The 12,901-nt window shown below is 50.7% G+C and overlaps 5 protein-coding genes across 5 annotated transcripts; 2 read left to right on the top strand and 3 right to left on the bottom strand.

Moving 5' to 3' along the window:
* Nucleotides 1–552: 552 nt before the first annotated feature.
* Nucleotides 553–4,996, top strand: F5B22DRAFT_639360 (carbohydrate-binding module family 50 protein; the record flags this gene model as incomplete). Its single annotated transcript, XM_047977706.1, has 10 exons — nucleotides 553–738; nucleotides 778–1,131; nucleotides 1,168–1,464; nucleotides 1,495–1,581; nucleotides 1,612–2,431; nucleotides 2,506–2,509; nucleotides 3,596–3,704; nucleotides 3,992–4,045; nucleotides 4,209–4,404; nucleotides 4,533–4,996. 10 exons carry the CDS (start codon nucleotides 553–555, stop codon nucleotides 4,994–4,996), a joined length of 2,571 nt encoding a protein of 856 aa, XP_047826461.1.
* Nucleotides 4,997–5,733: 737 nt separating this feature from the next.
* F5B22DRAFT_650931 (ATPase, V0 complex, subunit E1/e2) lies at nucleotides 5,734–6,327 on the bottom strand (the record flags this gene model as incomplete). The annotated part of the gene is made up of 3 exons (XM_047979387.1): nucleotides 5,734–5,866; nucleotides 6,094–6,177; nucleotides 6,317–6,327. 3 exons carry the CDS (start codon nucleotides 6,325–6,327, stop codon nucleotides 5,734–5,736), a joined length of 228 nt encoding a protein of 75 aa, XP_047826462.1.
* Nucleotides 6,328–6,731: 404 nt separating this feature from the next.
* On the bottom strand, nucleotides 6,732–8,280 carry F5B22DRAFT_471334 (NAD binding domain of 6-phosphogluconate dehydrogenase-domain-containing protein). Its single transcript, XM_047972164.1, has 3 exons — nucleotides 7,856–8,280; nucleotides 7,427–7,797; nucleotides 6,732–7,312 (listed from the first exon to the last, which is right to left on the bottom strand). Exons 1-3 carry the CDS (start codon nucleotides 7,898–7,900, stop codon nucleotides 6,802–6,804), a joined length of 927 nt encoding a protein of 308 aa, XP_047826463.1. The 5' UTR covers nucleotides 7,901–8,280; the 3' UTR covers nucleotides 6,732–6,801.
* A 380-nt stretch (nucleotides 8,281–8,660) lies between these two features.
* Nucleotides 8,661–9,957, top strand: F5B22DRAFT_639362 (pyruvate formate lyase activating enzyme; the record flags this gene model as incomplete). Its single annotated transcript, XM_047977707.1, has 3 exons — nucleotides 8,661–8,753; nucleotides 8,787–9,006; nucleotides 9,134–9,957. 3 exons carry the CDS (start codon nucleotides 8,661–8,663, stop codon nucleotides 9,955–9,957), a joined length of 1,137 nt encoding a protein of 378 aa, XP_047826464.1.
* A 1,188-nt stretch (nucleotides 9,958–11,145) lies between these two features.
* Nucleotides 11,146–12,836, bottom strand: F5B22DRAFT_624640 (Arp2/3 complex). The gene is made up of 6 exons (XM_047976137.1): nucleotides 12,627–12,836; nucleotides 12,319–12,560; nucleotides 11,828–12,250; nucleotides 11,675–11,775; nucleotides 11,572–11,620; nucleotides 11,146–11,519 (listed from the first exon to the last, which is right to left on the bottom strand). Exons 1-6 carry the CDS (start codon nucleotides 12,686–12,688, stop codon nucleotides 11,437–11,439), a joined length of 960 nt encoding a protein of 319 aa, XP_047826465.1. The 5' UTR covers nucleotides 12,689–12,836; the 3' UTR covers nucleotides 11,146–11,436.
* Between the last annotated feature and the right edge of the window lie 65 nt (nucleotides 12,837–12,901).

The following is a 12,901-nucleotide window of genomic DNA, read 5'->3' on the forward strand; positions in this document are numbered from 1 at the left end:
GCTAACCTTGGAACTAGGCAATTTCACCATTTCCGTCCGCTTCTGTCCTGGCTGTCCTCTCCTGGCCAGCCTGTGTGGTAGGGGAGCGAGTGTAGATCTATCTTGCTAGCGCATGGTCCGAAAAGCCACCCTTGTCCGTCAGTCAGTCCCTGTGTGCCTGTCGAGCCTGTGTCCCTGTGTCCCTGTAACCAGGACCTACTACCAACCGCCAACCAACTACTACTATACATCGTATTACCACCACCACCACCATCGATAAGGCCGGCCCATCGAACCTCGACTTCATTCCTCATTCCACCTCTCAAGCCTCAGATCTCCCTCACTCGGGATCCCGACTCCTACTGTAAAGTCTGATGTCGGATTGCAAGTCGAAACCCATGTCATCTCGTTAGCCCGCCCGCCCGTCCGTCCGTCCGACCGACTGACCGACAGATCGTTGTCAACCTCCCTTGCTTTGATGCGCTGTGGCCTTGAGGCCCGCGTCCTGCGGATCCCAACATTGTCCAACCGTCCGTAATTCCCTCTCCGCTTCAGCATCGTGGACCGTGGAAGATGGCCGACCAGACATTGAAGCCGCCCATTTCGAGGTCCTCGACCGCCTTGACACCCGCTGGCGTTGACAACCCCACCACTGCACGGTCAAGAAACAGGAGAGCCCCGAACAGCAATAATGCACCCAACACCGCAACGTCGCCCACCGGTGGTCCGTCCCGCCAAAGCCCCTCGCCGAGCCGGGGCGTGAGTCCCATGCCATCTGCGCGCCTCTCCAGCACTAAGCTCCAGTCTGGCGGTTTGTCAAGCCCCCTCAATGGCGCTTTCTCCCGCGGCCTGCTCGAAGGCTCCTGGACCCCCAACTGGTCTTCGGTTCAAGACTTTGCTACGTCGCTACTCGATGGTGGATATAGCAGCGAGCCTTCGCGCCCCAACAGCAGGAACGGCCCCAAGTCGCAGCCAAAGTCATTCTGGAAGGGCTTTGGAGCCTTGACCCGCAAAACGTCTGAGACATGGGGCCCAGCCCCTCTATCAAATGACCGCCCTGCACCAGATGACATCGCCGCGGGTTCTCGCGCCAGGCGGGAAGCAGAACTGATGGCAAGGAAAAAGGCCAGCGTGCTGGAGAGTCACGAAGGAGTGAATGGGGGGCTAGATATAACTGGCAAATACAAGAGGAGGAACTCGGACGAAAACATGCGGAGCGTGAGCCAACCGGTTATAGAAGAATTTCTGGTGTATCTGCATCATGTACAGCCTACGGACACGTACGCCGGCATAATCCTCCGCTACAGATGCATGGAGCATGCATTGCGCAAGATCAACGGCTTATGGTCGCGGGACAACATCCAGATTCGCAAGCATCTCTTGATTCCTGTGGATGCTTGCGAGACTAAAGGCAGACCATGTGATCCTCCTTCCCTTCAGTCTCAAAAAGTCGACCACCTAGCTATGACGCCCCAGCCCTCTAGTGTTAGTGGCCTCGGTGATGATTCACAACAGCGGTTGCACGATGACTACTTCGGGTCTTTGAACGGGAAAACGAATGAGCACGCAATACAAGAAGCTGATGAACGGCCGTGGACCCACGTACGGTGGGTGAAGTTGGATTCTCTACAGGAGCCAGTGGAGATAGTGAGAGTTAAGCGCACGAACGTAGGGTATTTCCCGCCTAGGAGAAAGAAGAGCATCCATACCGCTTCGACCTATTCCACTCCGCGTCAGTCCCTTGAATTATCGAAGGCGGTTTCAAACACTTCTGTAATTGCAGGGAGTCCCGGCGGAAACTCGTCTAGGCGACAGAGCACCATCAGCACACGGCCAGCGGCCTCGAGTCTTAGTTTCGGCTCGCCTGCGTCCGGTCGGAGCCGAGGCAATAGTCTGGGGCAGATGGAAGGGGTTCCAGCGTGGATGCGCAAACCAGGAGGTGTGGGATCGATGGGGAAGAGCGTCAAGGCACCAGGCCCAGCCAATGACTCCTTCAATACATGGGTCAACAAGCGACTGCCAGGGTTTAACATTGACTCGCTCCCCTCCATGTCCGTCATGGGATCTGAAACTGCACATTTCGGATTCTCGGCAAAGACGGAAGAAAGCACCGGTATTGTGGAAAGTCCCTTTGAAGAAGGGCGCGACGCGACAGCCCCCTCACGGAATGGCGTTGGTCTGGAGAATGCTGCAGCATCCATCGAAACGTGGTTACGCGGGGCTTGGGCGAAGCGGCCTGGCACACCAAAGCTAGGATCGCTACGGAAACCCCCTGATGACCTCGATCTCATCGAGCTTGCGGATACGACTAGTGATGACGGACGGCCTGGCAATCCCATTGGCAGCTCCTCCTCTCACGGCAATATTTACGACCAGAACATCCACGGCTCAACGAGTAGAAGCGCGGGAGAAGGCACGGCATCAATGCGCGGACGACCAATGCTAATGGGAGGTGATAAAGGGAAAAAGGCGGATTGAATTGAATTGCAATCGAAGAGACGAAAGGACGACTGAAACGTGCCACAGTAATGTTTTGCAGAAAGCAAAAAAGAACATTCTTCAATTGGGAACACCATAGACGGTTTTCTACCTACCGTTGTCGATTCGTTGAATCGATCCTTTTTTTATCACAACACATTAATATATCATCATAATACCCCTGAACGGGAATCGATTCTTGCTCATGTTTTATTCGGAGCGAACGTGGTCTGTCTGTCTGTCTGTCTGCATCATTGACGGCGTTTTCTTTTATTTTGAAAGGGGGGAATAAGATGAGCGGGTCTTCTTCTTCTTCTTTTTTTTTTGTATATACTTTGTCTAGTTTACGGACAACATTTCGTTTCAGAAGATTATAGATTAAACGCGGAAATCGTGTAGTTGTTAGTTGAAGATGTGTTGAGAAGTGTAGATGATGCGGGCTCCCTTTTTTTTTTTTTTTTTAAAACCCTCGAGCATATAATTTGACCCATAGAATAGATATATCCAACGCACTGCTCGTAAAGTACGCGGGTCTAGATCCTTAGTCTGAAATATTATTCAGTATATGTTTTTAACGTTCGATATACTCTGAATAATGACTGCGATTCAAGATTTAGATATACCTAGATCGGTACCGTGGGTTAAATATGTTAATACTTATTATGCTCGAATACCTACTTACGTCAGAGCGCGCGATAAGATAAGACATGCTATGTATGGTCTGGAGCTCAGACACGACTTCACATGTTCGCGGGGAGGGCATCTTTCTACCTACATAATCTTTATAACTAACGTTATTTGATAATCTTGACACCCTGGCGCACAATTCAACACGCAATCCACGTCCAACGAAGACGGAACAAGCAAGCATTTACATATATATCATTGCGCTCGTTAGTACTTTTTCCGAATATGGGATTGCGATTGCGATACCCGCCCGGCTTCGTGTTATAGCGGGGACCGAAAGTCGGACGAGGACGACGTATGCGACATACTCTCTCTCGCGCGCGCTACAATTGAAAGAGTTTCGAGAAGGATAGAAGAAGGGAAGAGCTGAAATACTCGCGCGAATCATACCCAGCCATACATACATACATCCACATACACATATTCACACAAATACAATCAAACATCATAGTGGTAGACGCAAAACAATGCCCATCTGCATCGAATGCCGGCACCCCGTCCGCACGCTCTGGACACAGTACAGCGGCGCGGGCGACGCGAGCTCGAATATCCGGCTCACGGTATGTCGGAACTGCGGGCGCTTCTGCGATAAATACGTCGAGCACGACTTCGTCGTGCTGTTTATCGATTTGGTCTTGATTAAACCGCAGGTGAGTGGGCAGGCAGGCGGACCTATACTTACTTGCGCTTGTTTTTGTTGCGGCTGGGGAGACTCGTGTGAAAGAGATAGCATGAGACGAGTATAGGAATGCTATGAAGATGGTGACAGGAAGGCATGCATGGGGAGGATGGAGAAAGGAACTGTATGGGTAACGACGCAGGCTGGGCTGACGAAATGATATCGCAGGTCTACCGACACCTTCTACATAACACGTTAATGCGCGACCGGGATCGATTCGATGTACGTCTTCTTCTCTCCGCTGCCCACTCAACGGAACCTCTGTCTTATTCAATACTTTATCCTCCCCGAACGCTAGATTACGTCCAGACGACTGTGTCGCTAGCTCTACGTGTGGGAAAAGAGAAAGGAGAAAAAGATGGCTAATTCAAACCCCTTTTCACAGCCATCTATAATCCGTCTCGGCACCCTCCTCCTCTTATTCGACGTATACCTAACGTGGGCGCGCATCGAGAAACAAGTCGTCCCAGACTCCTCTTCTTCTTCTACGCCATCATCAGACGCTGCGACGACGGGAGAAGGGGGGAGTAATCTAGGTGCATTAGCACAGCAACCTATCGTGTTCCAATATATCTTCTTCCGTACGTCCTTTCTCCCCCTTACATTTCCCCTTCCTCTCCCCGCTATCTTCTCCTTTTCCCTCCTTACATCCCCTGAATCTTTGCAAAACATCCCCACCCAACCATCCCACTAACATTCTTCCTCCCAGTAATCCTCTGCACCTTCTCGACCCTAGCCTTCCACCTCTCCATCCGCTTCCTCACCTCCTCCCCGCTATCGCCCTTATCCCTCCTCTCCTTCCTCCCCTCCTACCCGCGTCCCAACTCCGTCTCCACAGCCCTCCTCGTATCCTCCAGCACCAAGCTCTTCCCCATATTGATGGTCATCTGGGACTACGACGTGCCTGCCGCCGCCCGCAGTCTGGGCTGGGCCGTCGTCGCGAATAATGTCGAGGCCCTCGCCATCTTACTCGATTGCGGATACGGCGTCGCCGTCTTCCTGGCTGCGGCCGGAGCGGTCACCAGATGGCTTGTTGGAAGGGGGATACTTTGGTGCGTGGGTTTGCATGGCGTTGATTCCGTGGCGGAGAGCGATGTCGCTGTTGATGGACGTGCTTTGTGGGCGCTGCTTGGAAGGGTTAGGGAATGGGGGGGTATGTTGGCTGTTGGGTGAGGAGGGCTGCTATCGAGAGGGTTTCATAATTTATTATTATTATTATTGTTTTGACATTTAGCGAGCGAAATCTACCTTGTTTGTTTGTTCCCTGTTTCCAGAGGTAGGGAGGTTTTATTTCGAAGTGCGAGGTATGAATCACGCGATGTAACGGAATTAAACTGAATCCCTTGTATTGCGAAATGGGAATGGCATTATACATACGTTCATCTATCTATAACATAGACTCCCTTCCCCGACCTCCTCTTCCTCCCTCCATTTGTGGTGGCCATGGTGGTTGGAGGCTAGTATTCAGCTGTTGATACAAGGCATGGTAAAACCCTCTGTTCTCTTCTTTTTCCCTTTTCTTTCTTATTTAGTGTCCCCGCCTTATCCAGTCCTGCTGCGGATTTCGCCCTCCTATTCCTTTCTATGTCCGCTGTTGGTGGTGTACGGCTTTTTCGTACAGATGTCGATGCAATTGAGTTGTCGGATCTGCGGTTCGGATATTCGCAGACGAATTAATGGTGTGTTTTATGTTTGGTGATGGGCTGTTATGCGATGGTATGTGAAGGTGGCGTGGTTTAGTAGTATCGCGATCATGTCGTGTGGTCGTGCGTGATGCCAGAGGTCGATCGTGTTTCGATTGTCGTCGATGGTAGTCATAGTGGTTGGGGTTCTATGGGTAGATGGATATACGTGGACGCATATCTTTGTTGTCCGGCGGTTCGGTTCGATTTGATTCGATTCGGCGTGGTTTATTCGTGCTGAAACCCGTCCTTGATATCTAGCCGACGCGGCTCGATCAACGGATGCAGTTGCGCCATGAACGTGATGAACCACATCAGATAGCAGCTGATGAAGGCGATGATAAGCGATGACCGCCATGTTCTGATTTCAAAGATTTAACGTTAGCTTGTTTCCTCTTCTGGGCGTAATTGTAGGTATTGCGCTCCGTGGATCTCGATCAGTCTCTTTCGCTTATTCGTTTCATTTGTTTTCATTCTCATTCTCCTTGATCGATTTGGGATATCGGGCGTTTAGACAGCGGAGTGTACGAGATTCCGACGATATTGAATCGCTTTGCTGGATACAACGAAAGTAATGGGGCTACTCACACTTGGTTCTCGCCTTTGGGCGATAGGAACCACGCTCCGACGCACATGGCGGCCACGACGACCAGGCCGATGAAGATGCTGTACCTGAATGATGCATGACGCTATGTTAGCTAACTTATCCTTGGGAATATTCTTAACCAGCTAGTCAATCCGTCCATCCATCCATCATCTTCTCTTCAACACTGCCCCGTCAAAGAGAGGACGAGCCATGGACAGAACGTACCCTTGCGCCATTGCTGTCAACTAGTATTTCGGGAAGGTTTCGATGCTTCTGTATGCTCGCTGATGCAGTAATAGAGACGACAGACAGGCGGATAGACGGAACTTCAAGGCTGAAATGGGGACAGAGATCGTGGTTGTCGACGCTCGTTGTGCCGATTCGAGCTGCCTAGGTAAGGTAGATGCTATGCTTTCCTAGAGGTTATGCTGTAGGCAGTTGGATTGGCTCAAGCTCGATCTATCTGGGACAGCTACAGAGTGCCAAGAACATGCTTAGTCAGTTATGCCCCCCCACACTGCCTTATTGTCAGCTCTTACCCGGGAGCCACCTACCTTGCAATTCAATATGAGCTTATGAGTGACACGACCACATTTCTGAACATACACGCAGGCCTCCCTTTTTGGATTCATCTTTGTTCATTGTGTGATATATACATCTATAGCTTCTAGGATATGATATATCTAGTATGCTCCTGTTGAATTAATCCCTTAAGCGTCATTCTCATACTTCAACCCAGTCTGCTTCCTCACAGCTCCGTAGACACCAGCCAAGTCCGCCTTGTCACCTCCAGCATGCTCAGCAGCAATCTTAAGATACTCATCAGAATGCGGTAAAAGCTTGAGATCCACGCCAACGCTCTTAGCCAAGTTCAAAGCGTGGCCGGCGTCCTTGCGCGCATTATCCGCTGAGAACAGCGGCTCCTCCATCTTCCAGTAGACGCCCTCGACCATGCGCTGCGTGTAGGCGCTGTACACGCCGCCGAAGATGTCGTCAACGAAGGCCCGGACCGGGTCGACGCCGACGCCGCACTTCTCGCCTAGCGTTAGCGATTCGCCGAGGATCGTCACCATGTTGAGGACGAAGGTGTTGCCGATGAGCTTCATCTTCAGCGCCGCCTCGTATGGCTTGTCCTCGAAGGGGATCTCGGATCGCCCCATTACGCCCTTTATGAATGGGCGGAGTTTTTCTATTGATGACTTTGGACCGGCGGGGACAAAGCTAGAAACATATGTTAGATCGTGAGATCGAAGTATTTTTGTTCATGGACATGTTCTTTGCGTCATGCCATATATAATCGTGAGAAATATAGTGTAAGTGAAAGAAAATACTCACATGAGTGCACCTGCATCAGCAGCAGCAGGAGCGCCAAATACAGGTGAGGCGATGAACTCGGCACCCTTTGCCAACACGGTTTCAGCAATCTGCTTCGTCGAGTCGGGGTGAATTGTGGAGCATTCGACGATCAGCTTGCCCTTGACATCGGATTGGAGGATGGAGTCGACGGCTTCCTTCACAGCTGCGTCGTTGCTGACGATAGTAAAGATGATGTCTGCCTTCTTCACGCCCTCCTCGATGGTGTCGACAACCTCGGTCTTGCCTGCCGGCAGGGTTGCCGCTAGATCTTCTGCTCGCTTCTTGGTCCGGTTGTAGAGAATCAGAGGTTTTTCTAAATTTCCTTTCTCAACTAGATTCTTACACATGCCCTATTCGACACGTTAATTAAGTATCCGTGTATGACTGTAGCGCGAGAGATTCACTTACTCTGCCCATATTCCCAAGGCCGATCCAGAATAATTGAGGAGCCATGATGACGGATTGTTTCTATGTCTCAATTCAATCAATATTTTGGATTCACTCTCGCTCAAGAATATATAAATGATGTTGTCTAGAAACAGAGAATTAGAAATGCCGTTCGAAGCTGCCGAGATAAGCACAAGGGGCAACTATAAGTCTATAAATAATGACGTCCGTCTACACTGGATATTGAGCGGAGAGGGGCCGGGAGCAACAATCGCCCTAGATTCAAGCCGCTTAAGTAATAAATCAGTCAAATTAGTCAAAGTCTATCTATCTCTTTTTCCCTGGATATCAATTAAATTGTTAATGCCCTTGAATGAATCCCTTTGACAACCGCTTCGTTAACTCCTATGTCGGACTTTGTTAGCCCCTCGAACGTTCAAAAGATCTAAGCCCCGCATAATCCCGAAACTTTGGAGACGTCAGACCTCAAGTGGCCATTAGTAAGGCTCGTAAATCACTCGCATTTCCTCTTCCCCTCCGACGCAAACCGTTCTTCAACTCGGTCCTAACTGTTTCGGCGCCGACATTTGCTCGGAGACAAAGCGGCCGTCTTCTATTTTAGCCTTGAACAAGGCGGTGGATCATAAGAAGCTTACCACCACCGCCCCGTTCGCGTCTATCTCGGAACAGCGATTCATGACAGGCCTGTTATCGTGAGCTTGAGCATACTGGCTGGTTGGTCACTTGGAGAGCAGGAATCGCTAGATTACGTGCGCATGCATCAAGACATCCTAGCGATGGGGACAACCAGACGTAGTACCTCACGATGTTGTCTAGCAGTAGTATGCGGCTGCGGGCCGTAACGGCTTTAGGATGTGGAACTAGACCCGTCCTCTCCCTTTCACCCTCGTCAAACATCGTCAGCGCACAGCTGCGATGGCGGCGACGGCAGCTCCATCTGGCTCCGCCTTTCCTGCTAGATGACTACATCCCTCGCTACCAATTGCTCTCCGAAGTCGACGCCGCAAAGAAGCGGTCGCAGGCATACGCCCATCTGCAGAACTGCAATCTCTGCCCGCGCCTCTGTGGTGTGAACCGCTACGAGACGACGGGCATGTGTCTCATCGGCGCAAATGTCACGGTCAATGTCATTGCGCCGCATTTCGGCGAGGGTAAGGAACCCCCACCCCTTGTCTCCGTCTCATGTACGGCTCTTAGTCAGGAAACCGACACATGAAATATATAACACATTGCAGAGCATATAGTATATAGCGTACAGCCGACTAACACGCCTCCCAGAACCCTGCATCCAGGGCCACAACGGCAGCGGCTCCGTCTTCTTCTCAGGGTGTAACCTGCGGTGCACATTCTGCCAGAACCACGACATCGCGCACCAGCGCAGCGGGTTCGACCTGACGCCGGAGGAGCTCGCGCAGTGGTACGTGAAGCTGCAGGACGTCGGGCACGTGCACAACATCAACCTCGTGACGCCCGAGCACGTCGTGCCGCAGGTCGCGCTCTCGATCCTGCACGCGCGGACCCTGGGGCTGGCGGTGCCCATCGTGTACAACACCTCTGCCTTCGACTCGCTCGCGTCGCTGGCGCTCCTCGACGGGCTCGTGGACATCTACATGCCGGACTTCAAGGTCTGGTCCGCGCGGACGTCGAAACGACTCCTGAAAGCAGATGATTACGCCGCGGCTGCCACGGAGAGTATCAAGGCTATGCATGCGCAGGTCGGGGATCTGTGCTTCACGGGCGACGGGATTGCGAAAAAGGGGCTTCTCGTGCGCCATCTCGTTATGCCGGGCCAGGAGGACGAGGCGAGGGAGATCGTGAAGTTCATCGCGGAGAACGTCTCGAGGGATACTTTTGTGAATATCATGGAGCAGTATCGACCTACTGCGCACGTTGGGAAGCCGAGAAGGAAGACGAAGAAGAAAGAATCTGGTGCTGGGATAGATGGGGAGGAGCAGAGCGCTGAAAAGGAAGACGGTGTGCGGTATGCCGAGATCAATCGCGCCGTTTCTGGTGACGAGGTCTCTGCTGTCAGGAAGGCTGCTGAAGCCGTCGGTCTTTGGCGATTCTGCGATCCGCCTAGACATGATGGCTTTGCTATATAAGGGCCGTCGGTGTATTGTACGTGTATGATATGGACTCCTTCGCCTGCTGATATTAGCTTGTATTAATGTATGTGTATCAGTACCTAGACAACTGCCTAGACTATGCTATTCTATATATTACCCTAGGTACGGATTGAGAGACTGGCTTGTTACTGCGAGTAGCTGGTTGCAATGCTGGCCCTGTGAAGAGAAGCGTCTCGCTAACGAGCCTTACATAGAGTTCTAACCTACCTAATCTTCCTTGAGCATATATATATCTAGATAGTCTTACGCCCCAACATAGAGTCGACCCAAATCAAGAAGTGGCCGAGTTGGTACGGCCCAGCGAAGCATAATACCTAAGTAGTGTTATACAGCGGTTAGCATTCATTACTTGCAGCGTTGGGCACCGGGGGTTCGATTCCCTCGTTGGTCGAAGTTTCTTTTTTGTCCCCATCTTGCTCACCAGCTTTACACCTTAAAAGGATATACCTAAATAATCTATCCCCTCCCATATAAGGTGAAACAGGTGAGAAGTATAGTGACCGAGTTGGTACCGCCTAGTTTGCAAAGCATTATAGAAGTGTAGATTGGTCCGAGTTCCTGTTCTTTTTTCCTTCCCCCTTTCCCCAATCATACCAGCCCATATCCAAAGTTTGAGCCTAATACTTTAAAGATATATACCTAAATTATATGCCCTCTCATACCAGTGGCAAAATCAACGAGATAGTGGCCGAGTTGGTACAAGCCTAGCGAAGCATAATAGTATTACACAGCGATCAGCATTCATTAAACAGCATCGTTAGGCATTGGGGGTTCGATTCCCTCATTGGCCGGAATCCTCCTTTTTCCATCGTTTTTCACCTTTTTGTCATATATTCATTCATTCACGCCGTCTGCCTCGTGCCGTTGTTTACGAATCCCCTTTGCCCACAGACCTTCTCCTCCTTTCCCGAGACTCTTGGAAACTGTAGCTGATGTGAACTCGGCTAGCCATACTAGCTGGCCATGGAGTCTACAGAGAACGTACGATGTAAATGGCGGGATCTTTCTACACCCGAGCCTCAAGAATTATGTATTTCATGACTCCAGTTTTATGACACAGGATACAGACGTTGTGATGTCACATCTACATGTATCTGTATAGCTTCTCCAAGCCGGACTCTTGAATCGGGAAATATACCCGAACTTGACAACGAGGCATAGTAATTCCCTTTCAACAAGATACACAGGGGAGTTTAAATATCGGCGCTTGGCCCACTAACCTACTCGACTCTCGAAAAAACACGCCCTTATAACATATTCTTCACCACATATTTCTCATAATGCTCGCAGCGGAATCAGGGAAACTAAAAATGTCGTGAACTTGAAAATTATCATTTGTAGTTTCGCCAAAATTTTCAATGATTTTGAATTGACGCTAGGATCAGATATGGAGCACCACCACCTATCTTAGTAAACTCTTGTTGCGTGTTGAGGTCCGCCCAAAGGGTAAGTCTTCTAAGCACCCTGAACCCTGAACGTCCTTCCACTGGCTGTCTTCCTTTCCTTCTCTTCGTTCTCTGGCCGGGCTCGGCGTAGGACTATGCCAAATTAGTAAGAGCGAAGAGGTCTCATATTTTGTAGTAAGCTCACCTTGCAAGAAGTCGGCGGTTCTCCTCCTCATACGTGAGTGGATGTATGCCTAGATTTGGTTAGAATGGAATTTGATCTTGTGATACATCATGCTAGTTCATACCTTTGAGGCCTTAATGTGGTAGTGGAAATAATCCCTGAAGGTCTGGATGTGGGAGATAACGTCTGGCATTCGCTGAGGGGTTAAGTGTCGAGGAAACAAGACTGGCGGCACAAGTCAGCAAAATTCTGATGGGAGCTTTAGATCAAGACATACCAAAAGTCACATATCCGACCTCTCCTCCAGTTGTTGTCGATACGCCGGGAACTCCTTGCAATTCTAGTGGTGGGTCGTTCCTGAACAAGACCTGCGGCGCATTTTGAATTGCTCGTCTCCGTGCGTCGACGAACTCTTGGATGAAGACCTTTCCAAACACTCTGTCGGTCTCTTCGCGGAAGATGGTGCTGAAGATGACAGTCACGCGATCATGGCTTGCCTTGACATAGATGGCTTCCTCGTCGCGGTAGTGGATTGCCATGACCTCTCCTCCTTCTCGAACGCCCTGTGGTGCCTCTTCACTTGTGTATTTGGAAGCTTCCTCTTTCAGCTTGTAGTGTTCTGAGTAGGCATGTTCAAAAGGGGCGGCCATGGCATTGCGTTTGAGGAGGGATATCTTGTGGATTAGTGCGTCTCGTTCCTCTACATAGCCACCGAATCTCGTCAGCACCTACGTAACCAATGCTCAAGATATCATGACCACTGCTCACCTTTCTCGGCGGGTAGGTTCTCGAGGTCTACCAAGACGGAGAAGTCATAGCCATTCTCGGGGGCGACGACATATTGGCCGTATTCGCGTTGGAGGACGTCCTCAGCGCCATATTGGACTAGCTCCTTGAAACATCGAATCTGTAGCGACACTAGAATCTGGGTCTTCGTTTCGGGAGTGGAGATGTGGAAAGTGACGCCATCGAAGTCGGATACGGTCTGGTCAATATGGGCGGGCGGTGCTCTGCATGCAATATCTAGGTTGAGTAACTGACGCTGGCTGAAGGGGGCGTCGAAGGCTGCAGCTTACCCTGAGAATCTCTCGGTTAGGACAGACTGAATCAGCACATTTTGGTAGTCGAGGAGCAGCATCTTAGCATTGAACTTCTGTGCTCGTTCGACACTAAAAAGACGATTGGTAGGCCCGTGGTGTTGGTGTTGGTGTCGAGATGCGGATTGTTGGCGTAAGAGTAGGTACTTAGGCAGTGGAGGTGGAGCAAGTCACAGCTGTGGTTCATGGAGGCATCGTCGTTGAGCTTTTGGTGGGGGCTGTGATGCGGCCCGCTTACGTCGTTTGTCTATACC

This window comes from Xylaria bambusicola, assembly GCF_022495145.1.
Source record: "Xylaria bambusicola strain CBS 139988 unplaced genomic scaffold F5B22scaffold_60, whole genome shotgun sequence".
In the NCBI taxonomy this organism is placed as follows: domain Eukaryota; kingdom Fungi; phylum Ascomycota; class Sordariomycetes; order Xylariales; family Xylariaceae; genus Xylaria; species Xylaria bambusicola.

Excerpts from the sequence above, each read along its gene's own strand:
- F5B22DRAFT_471334 (XM_047972164.1), bottom strand. The coding sequence starts at position 7,900 with ATGGCTCCTCAATTATTCTGGATCGGCCTTGGGAATATGGGCAGA. Across the intron at positions 7,798-7,855 it reads GCCTTGGGAATATGGGCAGA|GGCATGTGTAAGAATCTAGT; the intron begins GTAAGTGAATCT and ends CGTGTCGAATAG. Across the intron at positions 7,313-7,426 it reads GCTGATGCAGGTGCACTCAT|CTTTGTCCCCGCCGGTCCAA; the intron begins GTGAGTATTTTC and ends ATATGTTTCTAG.
- F5B22DRAFT_624640 (XM_047976137.1), bottom strand. The coding sequence starts at position 12,688 with ATGCTGCTCCTCGACTACCAAAATGTGCTGATTCAGTCTGTCCTAACC. Across the intron at positions 11,776-11,827 it reads GGTCGGATATGTGACTTTTG|TCTTGTTTCCTCGACACTTA; the intron begins GTATGTCTTGAT and ends TTGTGCCGCCAG. Across the intron at positions 11,621-11,674 it reads ACCACATTAAGGCCTCAAAG|GCATACATCCACTCACGTAT; the intron begins GTATGAACTAGC and ends AACCAAATCTAG.